Raw genomic sequence first — 18,229 nt, forward strand, 5'->3', positions numbered from 1 at the left:
TCCTTGTTTGTCCCCTCTGTGTTTAGCCCCTTGTGGGTAGTAAAGAAATATATATATTGTATATGAGTAAGGAAGTCCTCCATGGACAGGTGAGCAGCCTTATTGAGACCGTGATCAGTACTGGTTTTTTTCATCAGGTGAGGGAGTATTCATTGTTGTTGTCTTTGAAAGCACAGTCTCCCCCCCCCCCAGATGGTCTGCTGACCGGAAAATGTCAACGGATGTCGGTGTTTCTAACTGATCCAGAATGTAAACCTGAAGATGACTGACTCAACGATGGTCATACATGGGAAGGAATAATTATGAGTGGACAGTTGAGATTTCAATCTGAATTACAAGAGTAGAATCAGAGTTGTTATGAAGTAGCAGCTTTTGTTATGGGTTAGCTCTGATCAAATGGTAGTCCACCTGTGACCATCTTGTCTTTTCCTTATGCCTCAGACCTGCATGATTCAAAGTGTCCTTCCTTTTTTGAGTTGTGGGGATGGGATTTGGTTCATATTTCTAGCAGGCTTAACTCTGTATGTATCGGTTCCTTTCATTTGACCTCTCACTTTCTCCACACTGTGGGAGCAAGGTGGCCAAACTGGAGGTGGGTGGCTGACTCTGGACATTTGTAATGTGAGGTTTTGGTTTGACCATCTTTGAGATGTGATATATTTAACTTTGAGGGGGGGGGCGAGTGTGTGGACAGGAGCAGAAAGTTCAAGAGGAGACTGTTCAGTTAGAAAATTACTATTTTTAAATCTCAGAACATGAGATATTCAGTAACAGGCGCAGGAGTGGCTGTGTGGTAAGTAGCTTGCTAACCAACCACATGGTTCCGGGTTCAGTCCCACTGCGTGGCACCTTGGGCAAGTGTCTTCTGCTATAGCCCCGGGCCGACCAATGCCTTGTGAGTGGATTTGGTAGACGGAAACTGAAAGAAGCCTGTCGTATATATGTATATATATATATGTTTGTGTGTCTGTGTTTGTCCCCCTAGCATTGCTTGACAACCGATGCTGGTGTGTTTACGTCCCTGTCACTTAGCGGTTCGGCAAAAGAGACTGATAGAATAAGTACTGGGCTTACAAAGAATAAGTCCCGGGGTCGATTTGCTCGACTAAAAGCGGTGCTCCAGCATGGCCGCAGTCAAATGACTGAAACAAGTAAAAGAGTAACAGTACTTTGGAGTAAAGATTGTTTGCCACCATAACATGGCAGTCCTGGTTTAGGACGAATTGAGACTGTTTCAGATCCAGAGTTGCATTGGATGAGATTATTTTATTGATTTAACTTGTTGCTTTGTCAAATTAAATTCCATTATGATACAACAGCTTTAAATATTTAACGGAATAATAGAGGGAAGTTGAATTGAGATTTTCCCTGTTTGAATATGTGGAAGGACTAAATTGTGTCAGAAATTTAGTCTCCAAGTGTAGATCAGACATGCACAATAGTTTTCAAGTATTTGGGCTACACAAGATAAGGTTCTTCATTTAGTGGGCTGCACTAGTAGAAGAAATTCCAGCTCATTTTTTGTTAGGTGTGCCATTCAGAAAGTGCCACGGGCCACTGTTTGCCCATGCTTGGTCTAGAGTCTTAACAGAATTTAGTTTTGGAGTCATATATTTCTTCAGTGATTGCGTGATCTGAAATCACGCATTGAAGGAAATGAATGAAGTCATCCTAATTACTTAATCCGTCAGCATTCACTTTACTCTTCTGTCAAATATAATCCTTATTCATTCACATTATTTTGGATTAATCATGGATTATCTCATAGCTCTCAGATCATGATGATGTAATTCTATATTTCTAGAATGACATTTTTGGGTAGGTGCGAGAAGCCGGATCTGGCCTGTTGGAACACAAGACAGGTAGAATATTTCGACCAGATATGGTCAGTTTAAATGCTGAAAGGTTAACCCTTTCGTTACCAACCCAGCTGAAACCGGCTCTGGCTCTAAGTACAAATGTCTTGTTTCTATAAGTTCTGAATTAAAATCTTCCACCAAACCTTAGTCACAATTTTTGTTCCTAACACTAGCTTAATGATAACCAAGTTATTTTAGTAAAGTCTTTGTAATATTGAAAGTAATTGAAAGAAACACAGAGCATCTCAACAGAAATACAGTAACGAAAGGGTTAAATCACATGTATATTTGGGATATTGTTTTGGTGGTATTGTTGTTGTCAAAAATGTTGTGCATCAATGACCTGTCCAGTGTCTCTAATAATGATAATAATAATAATAATAATAATAATAATAATAATAATAATAATATTTTATTTTCAAAACAACATGACATTAATGTATACAATATGTGTAATGTTTAAAATAATTGCAATGTGGTGTGTGTGTGTGAGGTTTGTTTTTCCAGCTCTTCACCTAACCTTTGACTATTATTGCTTGTAGCTGTTGTGTTGTATAAACATGGCCACCCGGGTGTTTGGGCACCAGATGGTCACCATAGAGCTGATCCTGTAATTCTAAATAACGGTTTCAGATACAGGGAGGCATAAAACTCTAGGATTTTTTGTGGCAGGATTGTAGTTAATAGAATCAACGTGAGTTCGTTGTTGGGACTTGTTCTGTTGAACTCTCCCCCAGAAGGAATGGGCAAAGCTCTTTGCCCTTTTTTTTTTACCAAAATGGGACAGGATTAATTAATTCTCTCTCATTTTGGCACGAGGGGACAAAATGCGAAAGAATTAAATAATTCTTTCTCATTTTGAGAGGAGGGGGAAGTTGTTTACATCAACCCCCTGTACTTGGCCAGAAAACAATGAAAGGCAGAGTTGACCTCGGCAAGACCTGACCGGTGTAAAGTGCCAGAAGAAATGCTGCCGAGCATTTTGTCCAACATAGTAATGCTTCGACCAGCTCACCACCACCCCGTTGTAGTAGTAGTAGTTATAATGATAATGGTTTCAAATTTTAGCACAAGGCCAGCAATTTTGGGAGAGCGGGTGAGTCGATGTGATGCTTATTTTGTTGACTCTGAAGGATGAAAGAGAAAATCAACATAGACAAAAGTGGGACAAAATGCCCCCTAAACATTTTGTCTGGCATCTGAACAATTCCGCCACCTCACTTCCTTGATGATGATGATGATGATGATGAGTATCATTATTGGATTATTTCGGTATAGGTGCAACATTTGTGCTATTTCTAGGAATAATTATAATTCAAAAAACAAGAGGGAGCAATATGGAGAAACACCAATCGTGTATAGAATCCCTTTTGATAATGAAGGTACCTTGAGGTGGTCCTCTGATCTGCTAGAAATAGCAGCCAAATTACTCTTAACAGTCTAAAAGTAAAAAAAGGAAAGGGCTCGTTGTGGTAAGTCTAGATGACACAGGTCGAATAAAAGATGATATTGTTGTGGTTGAAAACATCTTTGATTTACAACCGGGTAATTAGCAATGAAAATTTATTATTATTATTAAAGTTCATTGCAACCCATGAAGGTAACATACCTGATGTACACACTTGCTATACTTACAGGTTTTCACCTGCTCACAATTTTTTTTTAATTTCTCTTGATTGTTAAAATTTCAATTATCTTGATGCTGGCTGAGATTTGTTGGTTTAACAAAAGAAAAAACGTTTCTAAAGGCGGTGCTCCAGCATGGCCGCAGTCAAATGACTGAAACGAATTGAAGAAAAAAAAAAAAATCTATATATATATATGTATATGTGAAGGCATGTGGTTTAGTGATTAAGGATGTTGCACTCATGATCACTAGATTGTGGGTTCAATTCCCAGGCTCGCTGCATACTGTGTCCTTGAGCAAATCACTTCATTTCACATTGCTCCAGTCCGCTCAGCTGTAAACGGGTCACCCTATGACAGACTAGCTTTCCAATCAGGGGGGAATGTTGGCCTGCTTGCCTAGCCAGCAAGGTAGCATCATTTGAAAGTTAAAACAAAGTGCATTGTGACCAGCGATGTATATACACGGTCCATCCATGTGGTTTATAGGTTCAATCCCACCATGTGACACTTTGAGCAGGTGTCTTGTACTGTGGCCACAGGCTGACCAAAGCACTGTGATTGGATTTAGTAGGTGGAAACTGAAAGAAGCCCTTGTTTGAGTGTGTGTGTGCGTCTTGGCATTGTGATAGTTGTAAACAGGTGCCCGTGTCAGGCAAAAGATGCATTACTTGTTTGCAGTGTTGTGTGAGACTTGGGGTCAAAGGGAAATTGGTTGATGGCAGGAAGATCTGACCATTAGAGAAAATTTGACCCATGCAAACAGACATTTATTAATGGATATTAACCCTTTTGATACCAAACTGACTGAAACCGCCTCAGACTCTGTAGCTCAAATGTCTTGCTTTCATAAGTTTTGAATTAAAACCTTAGTCACAATTTATGTCCCTAACACTAGCTTAATGGTAACTAAGTTATTTTACTAAATTCTTTGTTATGTTTAAAATTAATTGAAAGAAACACAGAGCATCTCAAAATAAATAGGGTAACGAAAGGGTTAAATGATGACGATATATAAACATTTTGTATTTTTCCCTTATAATCTGTTCAATTTTTTTATTTCTTTTATTCTGATTGTTTTTTTTTTTCTTCTCTTTTTCCTTCTAGAACATCCTGCAGAATGTGATTTCCAGGTGGGAACTGCAGCTCATCTTGAACCAGAGTTTGTAATGGACATTCCTTAAAAAGAACTAAATCTACTCAACAAGAGGACAGTTCGTCAACCGATCTGCCTGATTTACCAAACACAGAATTTTCCCATGTAACGTGGTTCCTTATTCTTTGGCAACTTGCCCCCCCAAATTGTTCTAGGACTTCTTCTGGTTTTAAACTATTTTTCTTGGCTTCCCTTTAAGATAAGAGCTTAAAACTCTGAATTCAGATTTTCATTTGAGTCTGGTCTTCCATATAGCAGCAGCAGCAGTAGTCGTAGTATTAGCAAGCCAGAGACGACCACCACCACCACCCACAACAACAATTATGTGAAGCAAATAAACACAACTAATGGTTCATTAACGATATTTGCAATGTGCCACCAGACACGAGTTTTTATGTATTTATAAGAATTCGTCTGTTTTTTCTTTTTTTTTTTTCAATTTCCTGTCAGCTCAGTTTGTTGTTTTGGTTTAAGACATCATCTCACCATGTCCAGCCCGGTTCCTCAGCCAACAGATGTCTCCGAGGGGGACAGCTCTTCTCTAGAAAAGAGCGACATTGAAGAAAAGAGTGACGTTGAAGAAAAGGGCACCGGCGATGAAAAGAGTGATGCTGACGTGAAGAGTGAAGCTGACGTGATAAAGAATGATGTCGATGATGAAAAGAGCGATGCTGAGGAAAAGAGCGATGTCGATGAAAAAAGTGATGTGGAGGAAAAAAGTGATGTGGAGGAAAAAGGTGATGTGGAGGAAAAAAGTGATGTTGAGGAAAAGAGGAAAGTTGATGCTAAAACAGATGTGAAGAAAAAGAGTGAAAGTGTTGTGACTGTGAAAGAAGAGGTTGATGACAGCGCCAACGAGGAAGACGTGGCTTCGGACGATTTGAAAGAAGAAGTTTCCACTTGCAAAAGCGAATCTTTGAGTAAAAACCTGTTGGCCGATGAGGGGGATGATGGTTCAAGGTCTATGGCATCAACAGACGAAGCAAAATCTCAGCTGGATTCCAAACCAAATTCAAATTTATCTCGCCAAAAAGATGGCATTAGTCCATCTGCTCTTTTAGATGATAATGCAACCACACAGTCGGACAATAACGAAACTGAAGCCAATGAATCTGCTACGGGCCACCGCAGTACGTCCCCTGACGTCCAGTCGGATTCTGAGAGCAAACAATCGTTTTTTGAGAAGATAGGGCTTCTGGGAGAAGGCATGAAGCTGAAGAAAACCAGTGAGACTCTCGATAAGAATGTCATGCATCGAGAATATGGCATTTACGATGAGAGCAGCATTCCTGCAGTTGATCTGGATGAGAATGGACTTCCGATCAACCTGGATGATATGAATGATGAGGACCGAGAGAAAGAAGAGGAAAAGATAAAGTTTGCCAAAGAGATTAGTGCACTGCGGCGCATGTTGCTTAGGAAGGGTTTCATTCGTGGCTCGAAATGGCGTCCGACACCATCGTATATCAAACAGAGAGACTTGTCTTTAAGCGGCAAGAAAGGTTTTGGGAGCTTCTCACTTGACAAAGACCATTCTGATGATTCCACCCCAGATTCTAGTATGGATGGTTCTTCTCCTTCACGAACTATTTACCGTCCAGACGGCAGTACTTCGGCCAAAATCTATCATGTGGATGGTAACACGTCTGCTACGATTTATCGTCCAGATGGCAGCCCCTCAGCTAACATCTACTGTCAGGACGGTGGAACTTCGGCAACTATCTACAGGCAAGGTGTGTCAAGGAAACGAGGCTTAGTCAGGGAAATGATCAAGCGTTGCCGACCATGTAAAGTTGGTTTAACGGATTTCTTTAAAGAACTCGACATTGATGTTTCCGAGCTCTCTAAAGATTTTCCTCTTGTCAAGCGCATTAAGGTTATTGACTACAATTCTCAAGCAAACAATCCGCCTAGTGTTGAGCAGGACAGCTACGAAGGCAGTTTTCTCAGCTTTATCTCCAGTCAGAACGAATCGAATAACACCAACAAAGGCTTCAAACGGACATCTTATTCGAAACAGTGGACAGAAGGCAATGAAAATCGAACCGTGACCGTTTCCAAACTCCTAATCAATTCCGAAAAGAAGACCGGAGCCACCCCCCCAAGTTACAGCTGTGTTCATTGCCAATATTCATGTCAGGAAAAAGACTTGATGACAGAACATATTTATGCACATATCACCCAGAAAGTGTTCCGATGCGGTCACTGCAGCACTGACTTCACCACTTTTGGCACAGCTGCCATCCACCATCAGTCCAGTCACAAATATCTTCCACAGAAAATTGAGAAAACCACTGAAATTAATGAGAAGGAGCATTACCTTGAGATTCGGGAAAACGTTTCCGATGACGACGATAGCAAACAAAACGTGACCAGCACCAGCACCACCGCCAGCAGCGGTGGTGGTGCTGGTGGCAGCGGCGGCAGCAGCAACACAGCTAAATCAGCTTCCGGTGATGCTAGTTCAACCGATGAAAAGAATTCGAAATCTAACCCTGTCTTTATCTCAGTTGTTGTCAATGGAAACAGCCCAGGTGGGAAGCAAGGCAACCAAAAGGACGTTGTCGAGGTGCCTGATCGGTTCCAATGTACATACTGCAAATTTTCCACTGATCAGCGCGAGATAATACAGCAGCATGTTACTGGTCAGCATCCAGGGGCAGTGCACTACACGTGCACCCTGTGCGATGGACTTGTCTTAACGTCAAAGGCCAATCTTCTTAGTCACTATAACACTGTTCACCCGGGAAAAACTATAAAATGCCGGAAGCTGCCTGATTTCACAGACGGCGAAGAACCGCAGACCCCTGTGGACCCTGCAAGCAATCGCTTCAATCGTTACCGCAACACTGCGTATGGCAGGGGTGGTATGTATATGCAAGGAAAAACAGGGTAGGTATTAATTATGATATCTTTTGAAGTTTGTTATGCGTACTAATGATCACCTGTTACTTTTTTTTTTTTTAGTTAATTAGAATATTTGTTTTGTGTGAAGGTGCATGGCCGAGTGGTTAGGGTGTTGCACTCACGGTTGCTAGGTTATGGGTTCGATTCGTGGACAGGGCAGTGTGTTGTGCTTTCAAGCAAAACACTTCAATTCATGTTGCTGCAGTCCACTCAGCTGTAAATAGGTCCACCCTCTGACAGAATAGCCTTTTGATCAAGGGGGAATGTTGGCCTGCTCACCTGGCCTATGGGGCAGCATCATTTGAAAGCTAAAACAAGGCAAAGTGCATTGTGACCAGTGATGTATAACAACATCTGATAGTCTGGTCGGTCCCATGATTGTGTAATTTGTCTTGTATGATTTTACTATGAAGGGCTTTGGCTGAGTGTTCGGTTCTTCATCATAGAGTTGTGAGGAGTTCAATCCTTGGACCAGCCTCTGTGTATTCTGTCTTTGAGAAAGATATTTAATTTCACATCACTTCAGTTCTCTCGTTCTGATTCTGTCAGGTCAAGGATGGGAGTGATGACTGACTGGTGGCATGTTGGAGGAGTTCACTTTGTGATCATGAGTTTAAACCCTTTCGTTACTGTATTTATTTTGAGATGCTCAGTGTTTCTTTCAATTACGTGCAGGTGGTACGTAAAATGCACCAATCCGACCGTGGCCGTTTGCCAGCCTCGCCTGGCACCAGTGCAGGTGGCACGTAAAAAGCACCCACTACACTCACGGAGTGGTTGGCGTTAGGAAGGGCATCCAGCTGTAGAAACATTGCCAGATAAGACCGGAGCCTGGTGCAGCCTTCTGGCTTCCCAGATCCCCGGTCGAACCGTCCAACCCATGCTAGCATGGAGAACGGACGTTAAACGATGACGATGATGATAACAAAGAATTTAGTAAAATAAAATAGTTATCATTCAGCTAGTGTTAGGAACATAAATTGTGACTAAGATTTGGTGGAAGATTTTTAATTCAGAACTTATGAAAACAAGACATTTGTACCCAAAGCCAGATTCAGTTGGGTTGGTAATGAAAGGGTTAATGGCAAGGGAGTGTCATTCACCTTAGCCTCAAGTCAACCCCAACCCTCAGTAAAATTGGGTGAAAGGCCATCAGATCGACTGTACCTGTGTGTCACACACTTGCGTTGCACTGATTCTGCCTGAGAATCTCTCTGGTTCTCTGAGAATGAATTAAAAATCTTCCATTTAAATTTCTTGCTTATGTTCTAAACACCAACTTAATAATGATAGTTCATCATCATCATCGTTTAACATCCGTTTTCCCTGCTGGCATGGGTTGGACGGTTTGATCGGATCTTGTGAGCTGTAAGGCCACATCACGCTCCAATGCCAGCTTTGGCATGGGTTCTATAGCGGAATGCTTCAGTGAGGTTGCAAGAGAGAAAGAAAGGAAGAAAAGCTCCCACTGTTATTTGAGAGAGAGAGGATGGGGGTGGGTAGCTTCACGGCAGGTGTGGAAGGGCTAAGGTAAGATAAAGGGACAAGCACAGGTGTGTTTTGGCTGAAGGAAATAGAGAAGAAAGGTAGCGATTGGGGTGTTGGAGAAAAGGAGAGGATATGGGGCGTGGGGAGGGGGTAACAGATGCGTAGAGGTAGGGGGGTAGGGGTGGATATAGGGAACGAGGAACAAGGGTGGAATTAGCAGTTGATTGGAAATATGGGGGTGGGGTGGGGTGAGGGGTAGAAGTTGCTTGGGATGAAGGCTAGATTGGAAGGTGGTTGGTGGGGGTGCAGGGTGACGTGAAAGGGAGAGATATAAGGGGTTATATATATATATATGACAAGAGAGGTGTTAAGAATGGAGTCGGGGGGGGGAAGAAGTGGCTGGAGGCACAAGAAGGAGGTGATAGGTAGAAATGGTGTAAGCATAGATGATGATACTGAGGAATGGAAGAGATTCCTTGAGATGGGGTCACTGGAAGGGTGGGATGTAATTCTAAATGAATTGAAACATAAGGGTGTCTGTGGAATACTCAGTCACTAAAAGGCGGCAAACTGGCAGAAACGTTAGCACGCCGGGCGAAATGCGTAGCCGTATTTCATCTGCCGTTACGTTCAGAGTTCAAATTCCGCCGAGGTCGACTTTGCCTTTCATCCTTTCGGGGTCGATAAATTAAGTACCAGTTATGCACTGGGGTCGACTTAATCCGTTTGTCCTCTCTGTGTTTAGCCCCTTGTGGGTAGTAAAAAAAAAAAGAAAAAAAACTCAGTCACTAAAATGCTAATTCAGTTGATCCATTTACATTTATGGAAATTGGATAAAATTTTCTTTACAAATCTCTGTTTATTAATTAAAAATGATGTTCTTAGACCAAAGTTGGTTCTCTTCTCTCTGAACTTTATTCGTAGAAAACATCAATAATTGCTGTTCAAATTCGTTTATTTGCAAATTTTTAGTGTCTAATCTCCGTAAATAAGAAATCCTTTCAACACACAAAAGCCCTCTTTTCTCTATTTGTGTTAATGCCACGAGTGTGGTTAACTTCAAGTTGATGTCACTTGAAGCACTGTTGTCGTCGTCCTCCTCCTCCTCCTCTTGTCTTGTGTTCTTTCCTGTTGTCATGGCTTCGGCTGGTTCCACAATGTCTCCAGTCACATTGTCATCTGACACAACCAACAGAAAACCCGATCTCGAGGGACAGTGAGTCAGTAGAAAGGTCGTCAGACAAAAAGGCTTCGGCTGTTTTCTGTGCTCAGCTCCAATTTCACTGAGGTCAACTTTGTTATCATCCTTTCGAGTGAGATAAAAATAAAGTACCACTTGAGTACTTCGGTTAAGGCTAATGCAATCAACTTCCTTCACCCTTAGAATTGCTGGCCTTGTGCCAAAATTAGACTCAGTGGTGAATGTCCTGATTCTCCTTTTACGACCAGTTGCTCTTCCTTTGGCCAACCACTTTACAGCATCTGGACTTCATTCCGGCTCTAGGAAGGTTGACTACAGCAGGACTAAAGAGTCCCCTTTTTTGACCTTATCTCAGTTACTCTTCTCCTAGACAAGCTTCCACCCTTGCAGGGACTGTGCTTTCTTCATTCATTCCATGGGGAAGGGAGTTTACAACTGGGTGCTCTTCCTGCTGCCAACAATTTTATTGTACCATTGATACTAATAGGGTTCCTTGCTGGACCCTGATCCAAGACATGTTTATAGTACACCTTGTGATGTGGTTGGTGAATTGATGGATGCAGCACAGACAGGGCATAGTAATGTCCCTAGTTTGGGAGAAATTGCATATATCGACATGTATGTATGTTTAGTGTTTTTCCTCAGTGGACTGAGTTCTATCTCTGTTTCGTTAAATGAATTAATTACCCTCTCCCCCCTCCATTATATCCCAGCAGGAATTCATGGAAATTCCGCACGTTTTATGAATGTTTCTCAATTTTTAGTTTTCTGTGACCTTAATGTGAAAGATTTCCCTTGTGTCCTTGATTTTGTTCCATAGTGAAGGTTGTTTAAAGGGAAACATTCGAATAAATATGTTTGTGAGAGTTGGGAGTTGATTTATGATAAAAAGTGTTTCATTTTAGCAGAACAATCCTTTATAGGCAGATATACCTCCATCCTGAGCTTAGACTGTTCATCAGCCACCTGTCTGTGGAATTGGTAGTCTAGATGTGCTAATAAAGAAACTTGTGTGTGTGTGTATAGACACTATATTCTATGTTATAGAGCAATGAATGTATAATCCTCTTTGTTATAACTACGCTTTGTGACACAGCATCTCAGTTTTATTAATTTACGATTTAAGAATATATAAATTCATTTAAATTATTAAAATCACTATTTTTATTTCTGCTCCAACTTTGATGTTTCTGGTTCTCTGAAATGTTATTTGAAAATAGACGAGCAGTTGATGCTATTAATTAATTACTTTCCCTAATCAAAGGAATAAACTGTCTGATTTTTCTCTTGCAGTGGACCATCGAACAGTCCTGGGACGGATATGGGCCTGAAAATAGTGAATGTTGTAAGTCTTCATAGTGGCCGCATTTCTGGTCCAACTCGGCGTCCAGGAACCGGTACAAACAATAACTGTATAATACCCCCTGAGGGTTTTGCCGTTCCCGTTTTGTTGAATGCCAAAACAATGTCTTTAAAATATGCCAGCTCCAGTTCGAACCGCAAGTGTAAGTACCCCGGTGACGACGATCCGCTTATTGGCCGTTCCATTTACATGTGCAAGAAATGTGGTTGTGAAGCGAAATTCCTCAGCCAGATGCAGGACCACATTATCAATTCCCATTCTGCTTTCTGCATGTACACCTGTCCCTACTGTACATTCAAGGGGGAGAAGGAGGCTGACATCTATAAACATATTGGTATCGCTCATCCCGAATGTGACGGAGGTGTGCCTCTTTCATTCTTCCTTGACCCAGTCTACATCACCAAGTACATAGCTAACATTGAAAAGAATCAACAGACCCGCTACAAAGAGAAGCTTGTCGGCAAATTGTCCCATTACAAATGTCGAGTGTGTAGCCAAGAGTATCCTGATGGCATCTCTCTTTTCTTGCATTCCAACCGTGTGCACGATAAAAAACTGTCCTACCACTGTCCGTACTGCACTGATTTTAATTCCAGTACCTCTAAACCAGCCCGCGAACACATAACCAACTGCCACGACAAAGACGTCAGTAGCGAAGTGGTGTTTGCATTTATCTGTGATGGCAAGCCTAACCGCAACACCTCATCTGGTGGCCTTATGGTCGAGCCAGTCTTACCTCCATCTCCTGCTCCTAGTCCACCGAAGCCGCCTGAACCGAAAATAGCTCGGAAAGACGACGACGACGTGGTTATTTTGAAAGATTCCGACCTCAAGTCGCCGACTTCTGTGTCGACATCGTCGTTAGGGCCGTTGAGTGCTCGAGGCCGGAGTCGGGGTCGACCACCTCGCTCTCAGACCATTTTACTGCGGAACATGTTACAAGCCCGAGCAATTGCGTCTTCGTCATCTTCATCTTCGTCGACAACTCCTTCCGGCGCTGTCCAACCAATGATGATAGTTGCTAATGCTGCACACCAGGAGAACCAGGGCAACCCTCCAATTGTTATCGATCATCCAGAACGCACACCGAAACTACTACCTCTGTCAGAGAACAACAGCAGCACAGATCCCTCCGGGGACGGAACTTTAGATATGGACTGCGAAAGTGTAGAAGAAGACGACGGCCCAATGGATACAGTTGTAGAAGAGGATTCGGAAACGAGCGTTTCCGAACCCATTACCATTTCTAAATCCGTATCGTTGGGCTTAAAGGGACTGAAACGGCCAATAAGTAGTCCGTCTCGGACAGCCAGCCAGCACTTGTCGGAGTTAGCCGCCCGGTCAGCAGCCGACCATGCCTCCTCAGACCTCACCCCACCTCCAACTTTTGGCATCAAAGTGATTAAAAAAGAAAAAGAACAAGAGATGTACTTGACAACGGATACTGCCTCTCTTCATAACGACCAGGTGGTGCCTGTCTCCCTGCAGGCAGCACAGGGGGTACTTCCTTTGGACTTATCCTCAACGGGTACCTCAGACCCCGACGACATACCTCCAGACGCATTCAAAGTGTTTAACTTGAGTCCATCATCCTCTCAGCTGAGCTCCTACCTTTCATCTTCACCAAATGCATACCCCAGCCCCGTCCCCATTGGCCCCCCCATACAGACTTCGGAGTTCCCCTCTGCCCACTCGTTGAGCAAGGCTGTACACTCGTCTGAAGACCGATACAGCAAGGAGATCTACAAGTGCGACAAATGCAACTTCAAGACCACATATCGGGCAGCACTGAAGACCCATCACAGCTTCAGACATTCGCAGATCTACAAATGTCCTTATTGCCCGGACAATGTTCCTTTGGATAGTTTTGAAGTTGAACCTCACATTAAGCAGCACCATCCTGATGAGAAAATAGCTTATATGCGAATATAATGATAATAATAATAATAATAATAATCACTTTATTTATTTGTCTCTTTGCCCAGAAATTTGTGTTGAATTCCAAAGAACAAAACAAAAAAATAATAATTATAAAAGCATTGAGAAAAAAAATGTAGTATTGGAAATCTGAGGAAAGGAAGAACTGAAGAAAGACCAAAGTCAAAGAGAAGAACAACTCCAACATTACCATTTAGTGGCTGCTTTCTATATAACATTTTCCTTGAAGCCTGTTTTTGTTAAAATTTTACAGTTTTTTTTGTTCTTTTATTTTTCTTTTGTTTTTTTCTTCAACACCCATGGATTATCGGATTTAGAACACCGTTCTAGCATTAATACATTTTATTACTTTATTAAAAAGTGGAAAAATATGAAAAAAATACCAAAAAATGGGGGTTAAAATGTGAAATTCAAGAAAAAAAAAATCTTTAAAAAAAAAAAAACTCATTCACCTAAGAGAATCTAGTTTTAGTAACAGTTGTACATAAATTCTAAACTGGAAAAAAAAAAAAAGGAAAATCCCATAATTCTTGCTGCTAGCCATTACCAATCCTTGAAATAATATTCTCCATGGTGGACTTGGACACTTTAAGAGAGATTTATCATTTTAGGATTCAAGAAATATCACAATTGAAGTATTTTCTTGAAAAAAAAAGAAAAAAATCTACCCCAAACAACAAACCAAAGGTGTTTTTTTTCCCTGTTTGTTTATTTTTTTTTTAATTAAAAAGGGGGACATTTACGAACAAACAGTCAATAAAAAGAAGATACTTTTCAAAAATATATCAAAGCGTTTAATCTTATTTGTTTTCCCGTTCACCAATTCTTCCAGCTTCTTCACTGTGAATCAGTGGTTCTCAGCCAATTTTTTCACCTCTGGACACCCCCCACCTTGCATTCCTCAAACTCCACAGCCATTCAATGCTTTAAAAAAAACATCCATTTATGTTTTTAGAATTAAATAACATTAGGAATTTTAGGGGGAAAATATTGTTAAAATACTTTGTGTCTGACAAGTATTATAACCAGAACATATTGTGCCTAGATTTTAGCAACAGAATCTTATGTGGACCCCTAAGGGTCATGTGGGCCTCGGTTGAGAACCACTGATGGGAATAGTTAAGCTTTTGTCTCAGGATATTATTTTGCTGCTCATCTTTGTGTCTAAACATCTTTTCAAAAGTCTTAGAAATAATCTCTCTCGTCTCTGGCATCTTTTAGTTTCTGAATGTATTTTCTTTTCTTTTCTTTTTTTGTTATCATTATTTTTATTCTATCGAATGTTTCCAAGTCTTGTCTGAGTTTATTGTCGAACACTTTGAACACAGCAGACCCTGGAGGCAAAACCACAATAGAGGACAGTGAGAAACTGACCGACAGGACTCGCATGCATGCCTCAACATAACATTCATTGCTACTTGCACAATCATAAACTTAACCAGACATTGATAAACATACAAAAGACTACATATATATATATAAATACTTACTACACATACAGTTTCATCCATGCCAGTTTAGAAAACTGAACATAAAAGTAATTGAGGAAATTCTTTTTGTTTTGTTTTGTTTTATGTGTCAAACATCTTATTGGATTTTTTTTTTTTTGTTTTGTATTTGTCTTGTTAACTTTTTTTGTGGTGAACAAATTTGTTTCATAATCCCATGGTTCTGGGTTCAGTTCCACTGCTGCTCAGCACTTTGGGCTGTTTCACCTCAAACAAACCAAGTCTTTGGGGTTGACAGAAACTGTACTGAAGCCCTGCAAGTGACCTGTAACTGTGTGTGTGTGCGTGTGTGCTTTAGCAATGTCTAACTTTGTTGCATGCAGCCGGACCTCTTCTCCAGTCCGATAACGCCTCTCACCTCAGAGCCAAAAGGTTCTTCCTTTTGCACCACCATTCTCAAAGACCCTGCAACAGTCCTGGGCATTGCTAGCTCGTTTTAGGCCCCTTCCCCTCTGACTGATCCCTAAACAAATAGGTGCAAGTTTGGCCGTGTAATCGTATAGTTGTCCTGCCGCATAGCAGAAGACTTCTATGAAAACCTTGGGCTGACCAATGCCTTGTGAGATGGAGAAATGGAAACTGTAGAGAAGCCTATCGTGTATCTGTTTGTGTGACATCCTGCATTTGTTATTCAATGTTTACAATATTACCCAGAAACAAAATAAAAAAAAAAAAATAGTGCAACAGACGTAAACAAAATGTGTAGGAAAACGAATAAGAAAAAGAAAAATGTGCGGAAATCAACTGGGTGGAGAGTTGGGGTGTAAATCCAAATTTTAAATATTCCTCTGAATATTGAACCTGCATTACTCATTTTATATATTTTCACATACCAAGAAATAAATATGGAGTTATTAAAAAAAAAAAAAAAAAAATTTATTTTAATATCCTTTACACTCCTGCTGCACAAAGTTTATCCGATTTTTGACACTTTAGAGACATCAGATCTTATGAATCTAATGCCAAGATGAAAATGATCTGATGTCTCTAAAGTGTCAAAAATCGGATAAACTTGTGCAGGAGGGGTACAAAGGGTATTAAAAAATTTTTTTTTTAATAATTCCTTCTTGAATTGCCCCCTTTCTCTTATTGGTATGCAGAGACATTTGCAGTTTCAGGTCTTCTTTTATTTCTTTCAGCCATGCTGGGGCAGTGCTTCAAAGGGTTTAGTCGAATAAATTGACCCCAGGACTTTTTCTCTTTAAAGTTTGATACTTACCCTATCAGCCTCTTGGCTGAACTGTTACGTTACAGGGATGTGAACAAACCAACACCAGGGACAAACTGATATTGTGGCAAGCTGGCAGAATGGTCAACCTTTACTTTCTGAGTTCAAATTCCATTGAGGTCGACTTTGCATTTCATAATTTCAGGGTCGATAAATTAAGTACCAGTTGCATACTAGGGTCGATCTAACCAACTGCCCCCCCCCAATTTCAGGCCTTGTGCCTAGAGTAGAAAGCTATGTTCCAAAAGCAATGACCAGAGAAAGATGGGGGCAGGTAAATGTCGGAACCAAAAAGGGAACTCCCAGATGGAGCTTGAAAATATGAAGGCTAGGGTGGAGAGGAGGAGGCAAGCATGCTGTGCTGGATGTCTACTGTTATTGTACATCAGTGGTTCTCGACCCTTTTTTTTTTTAACCTAATGACCCATCTGGTTCCTAATTTATTCTAGTGGACCCTCATAAACCATTCAATGTATTTTTAAGAGAAAAAACATCTTATTTTTATAATCAAACAAAGAATTGCATAAAAAGGATTCGAATATTTTGTGTATTGTAGAAGCATAAGGGATTTATTACAGTTGAATTCTAAAAGCAAAATCCTCTGTGGACCCTGATGGCAGACAAATGGGATGATGTGAAGAAAATGGTTGAAGAGAAAATATGATGTGAGATGCAAGGGAGAAGACTGAGTCTGTCTGGAGGATGACCACTGGGTGAAGAAGTGGAAGGCAGAAACATGGACAGGATTGGTAGAAAGTTTGACCCCAAGAAGGAAATGACAACAATTGGTGAGATGTTGTACGACATTTGAAAACCTATTCAAACCATGAAAGAAGGGGAAAACGTAATGAATATGGAGAGGCTAATGAGAAAAACCTAATTAGAATTATGAAATAAAGAAAAAAATTATATTAATCAATGACTAATATTTTTCTAATTACTTCATCAAATATTGAAGACTATGTTTCTGCCTTATTCTGACCTCACTAATGTAGTATAGACTTCTTCATACTTGATACAATAACAATGAGAGACTTGGGGAAACTTGGTCAACAAGAGGAAAATAGAATTGGTCAGATATTAATTCCAACATGATCCACATGAAAAACAATAATATTTAATAAGTTAGCATTGACATTTAGAGTAAGGAGCATTGAAAAGCTACAAATGATTATAATGAATATTTAATTAGTTCGTTAATATAACCACAGGCTTATAATGAGGTAGATGTCAACAAGATGACAGAATATAACCAGTGGCTGAATTCCTTTTGGAGCAATGACCAAGACCTTTGGCATTACATCATGCTTGAGAAATAGATCCCTCAAGCTGAGCAAAATCGCAGTCGTGGCAGATACCGGTGTCATGCAAATGGCACCCATTACACTCTCAGAGTGGTTGGCATTAGGAAGGGCATCCAGCCATAGAAAACTGTGCCAAATCACACTGGAGTCTGGTGCAGCCTTCCAGTGTGCCAGCCCTGGTCAAACCGTCCAACCCATGCCAGCACAAAGACAACAGACGTTAAATAATGATGATGATGATATTAAAATGTAGCACTTATTCACATTGTTTTCAATTAATCCTGCATTATCTCATAGCTTTGAGACTTTGAAGTGTGTGATTGGGCACTTTTAGTATGATATTGTAGGGTAGGTGTAAGAGGCTGGATCTGACCAGTTTGAACTTAAAACAGGCAGAATATTTTGGTTGGATATGGCCGGTTTAACCCTTTAGTATTTAAACCGGCCATATCCGGCCGAAATAGCTAATCTGTTTTCTGTTCAAACTGACCAGATCCAGGCCCTCACACCTACCCTACAATGTTATTCTACATTAAGTAATTACACCATCAAGATCTAGAAGATATGAGATAATGCATGATTAATTCAAATCAATGGGAATCAATAGGCATTATGTTTGACGGAATAATCTGAATGCTAAAGGTCCTCCAC

At 40.7% G+C, this 18,229-nt stretch overlaps 1 protein-coding gene across 4 annotated transcripts in view; it reads left to right on the forward strand.

The window, feature by feature from the left end:
* LOC115224907 (zinc finger homeobox protein 3) overlaps positions 1-14,199 on the forward strand; it is a 53,682-nt gene extending 39,483 nt beyond the window's left edge. For 3 of the 4 annotated variants that reach the window (XM_029795869.2, XM_029795868.2, XM_029795867.2), the window contains exons 2-3: positions 4,593-7,533; positions 11,531-14,199. In XM_029795869.2, coding sequence (XP_029651729.1) covers positions 5,129-7,533; positions 11,531-13,532 — 4,407 coding nt within the window. In that variant the 5' untranslated portion in view covers positions 4,593-5,128 and the 3' untranslated portion in view covers positions 13,533-14,199. The remainder of the gene's footprint in view (positions 1-4,592; positions 7,534-11,530) is intronic. The other variant, XM_036513630.1, reaches the window with a different exon arrangement.
* The last annotated feature ends 4,030 nt before the right edge of the window (positions 14,200-18,229 follow it).

The sequence above is a fragment of the Octopus sinensis genome, linkage group LG26 (assembly GCF_006345805.1).
Source record: "Octopus sinensis linkage group LG26, ASM634580v1, whole genome shotgun sequence".
In the NCBI taxonomy this organism is placed as follows: domain Eukaryota; kingdom Metazoa; phylum Mollusca; class Cephalopoda; order Octopoda; family Octopodidae; genus Octopus; species Octopus sinensis.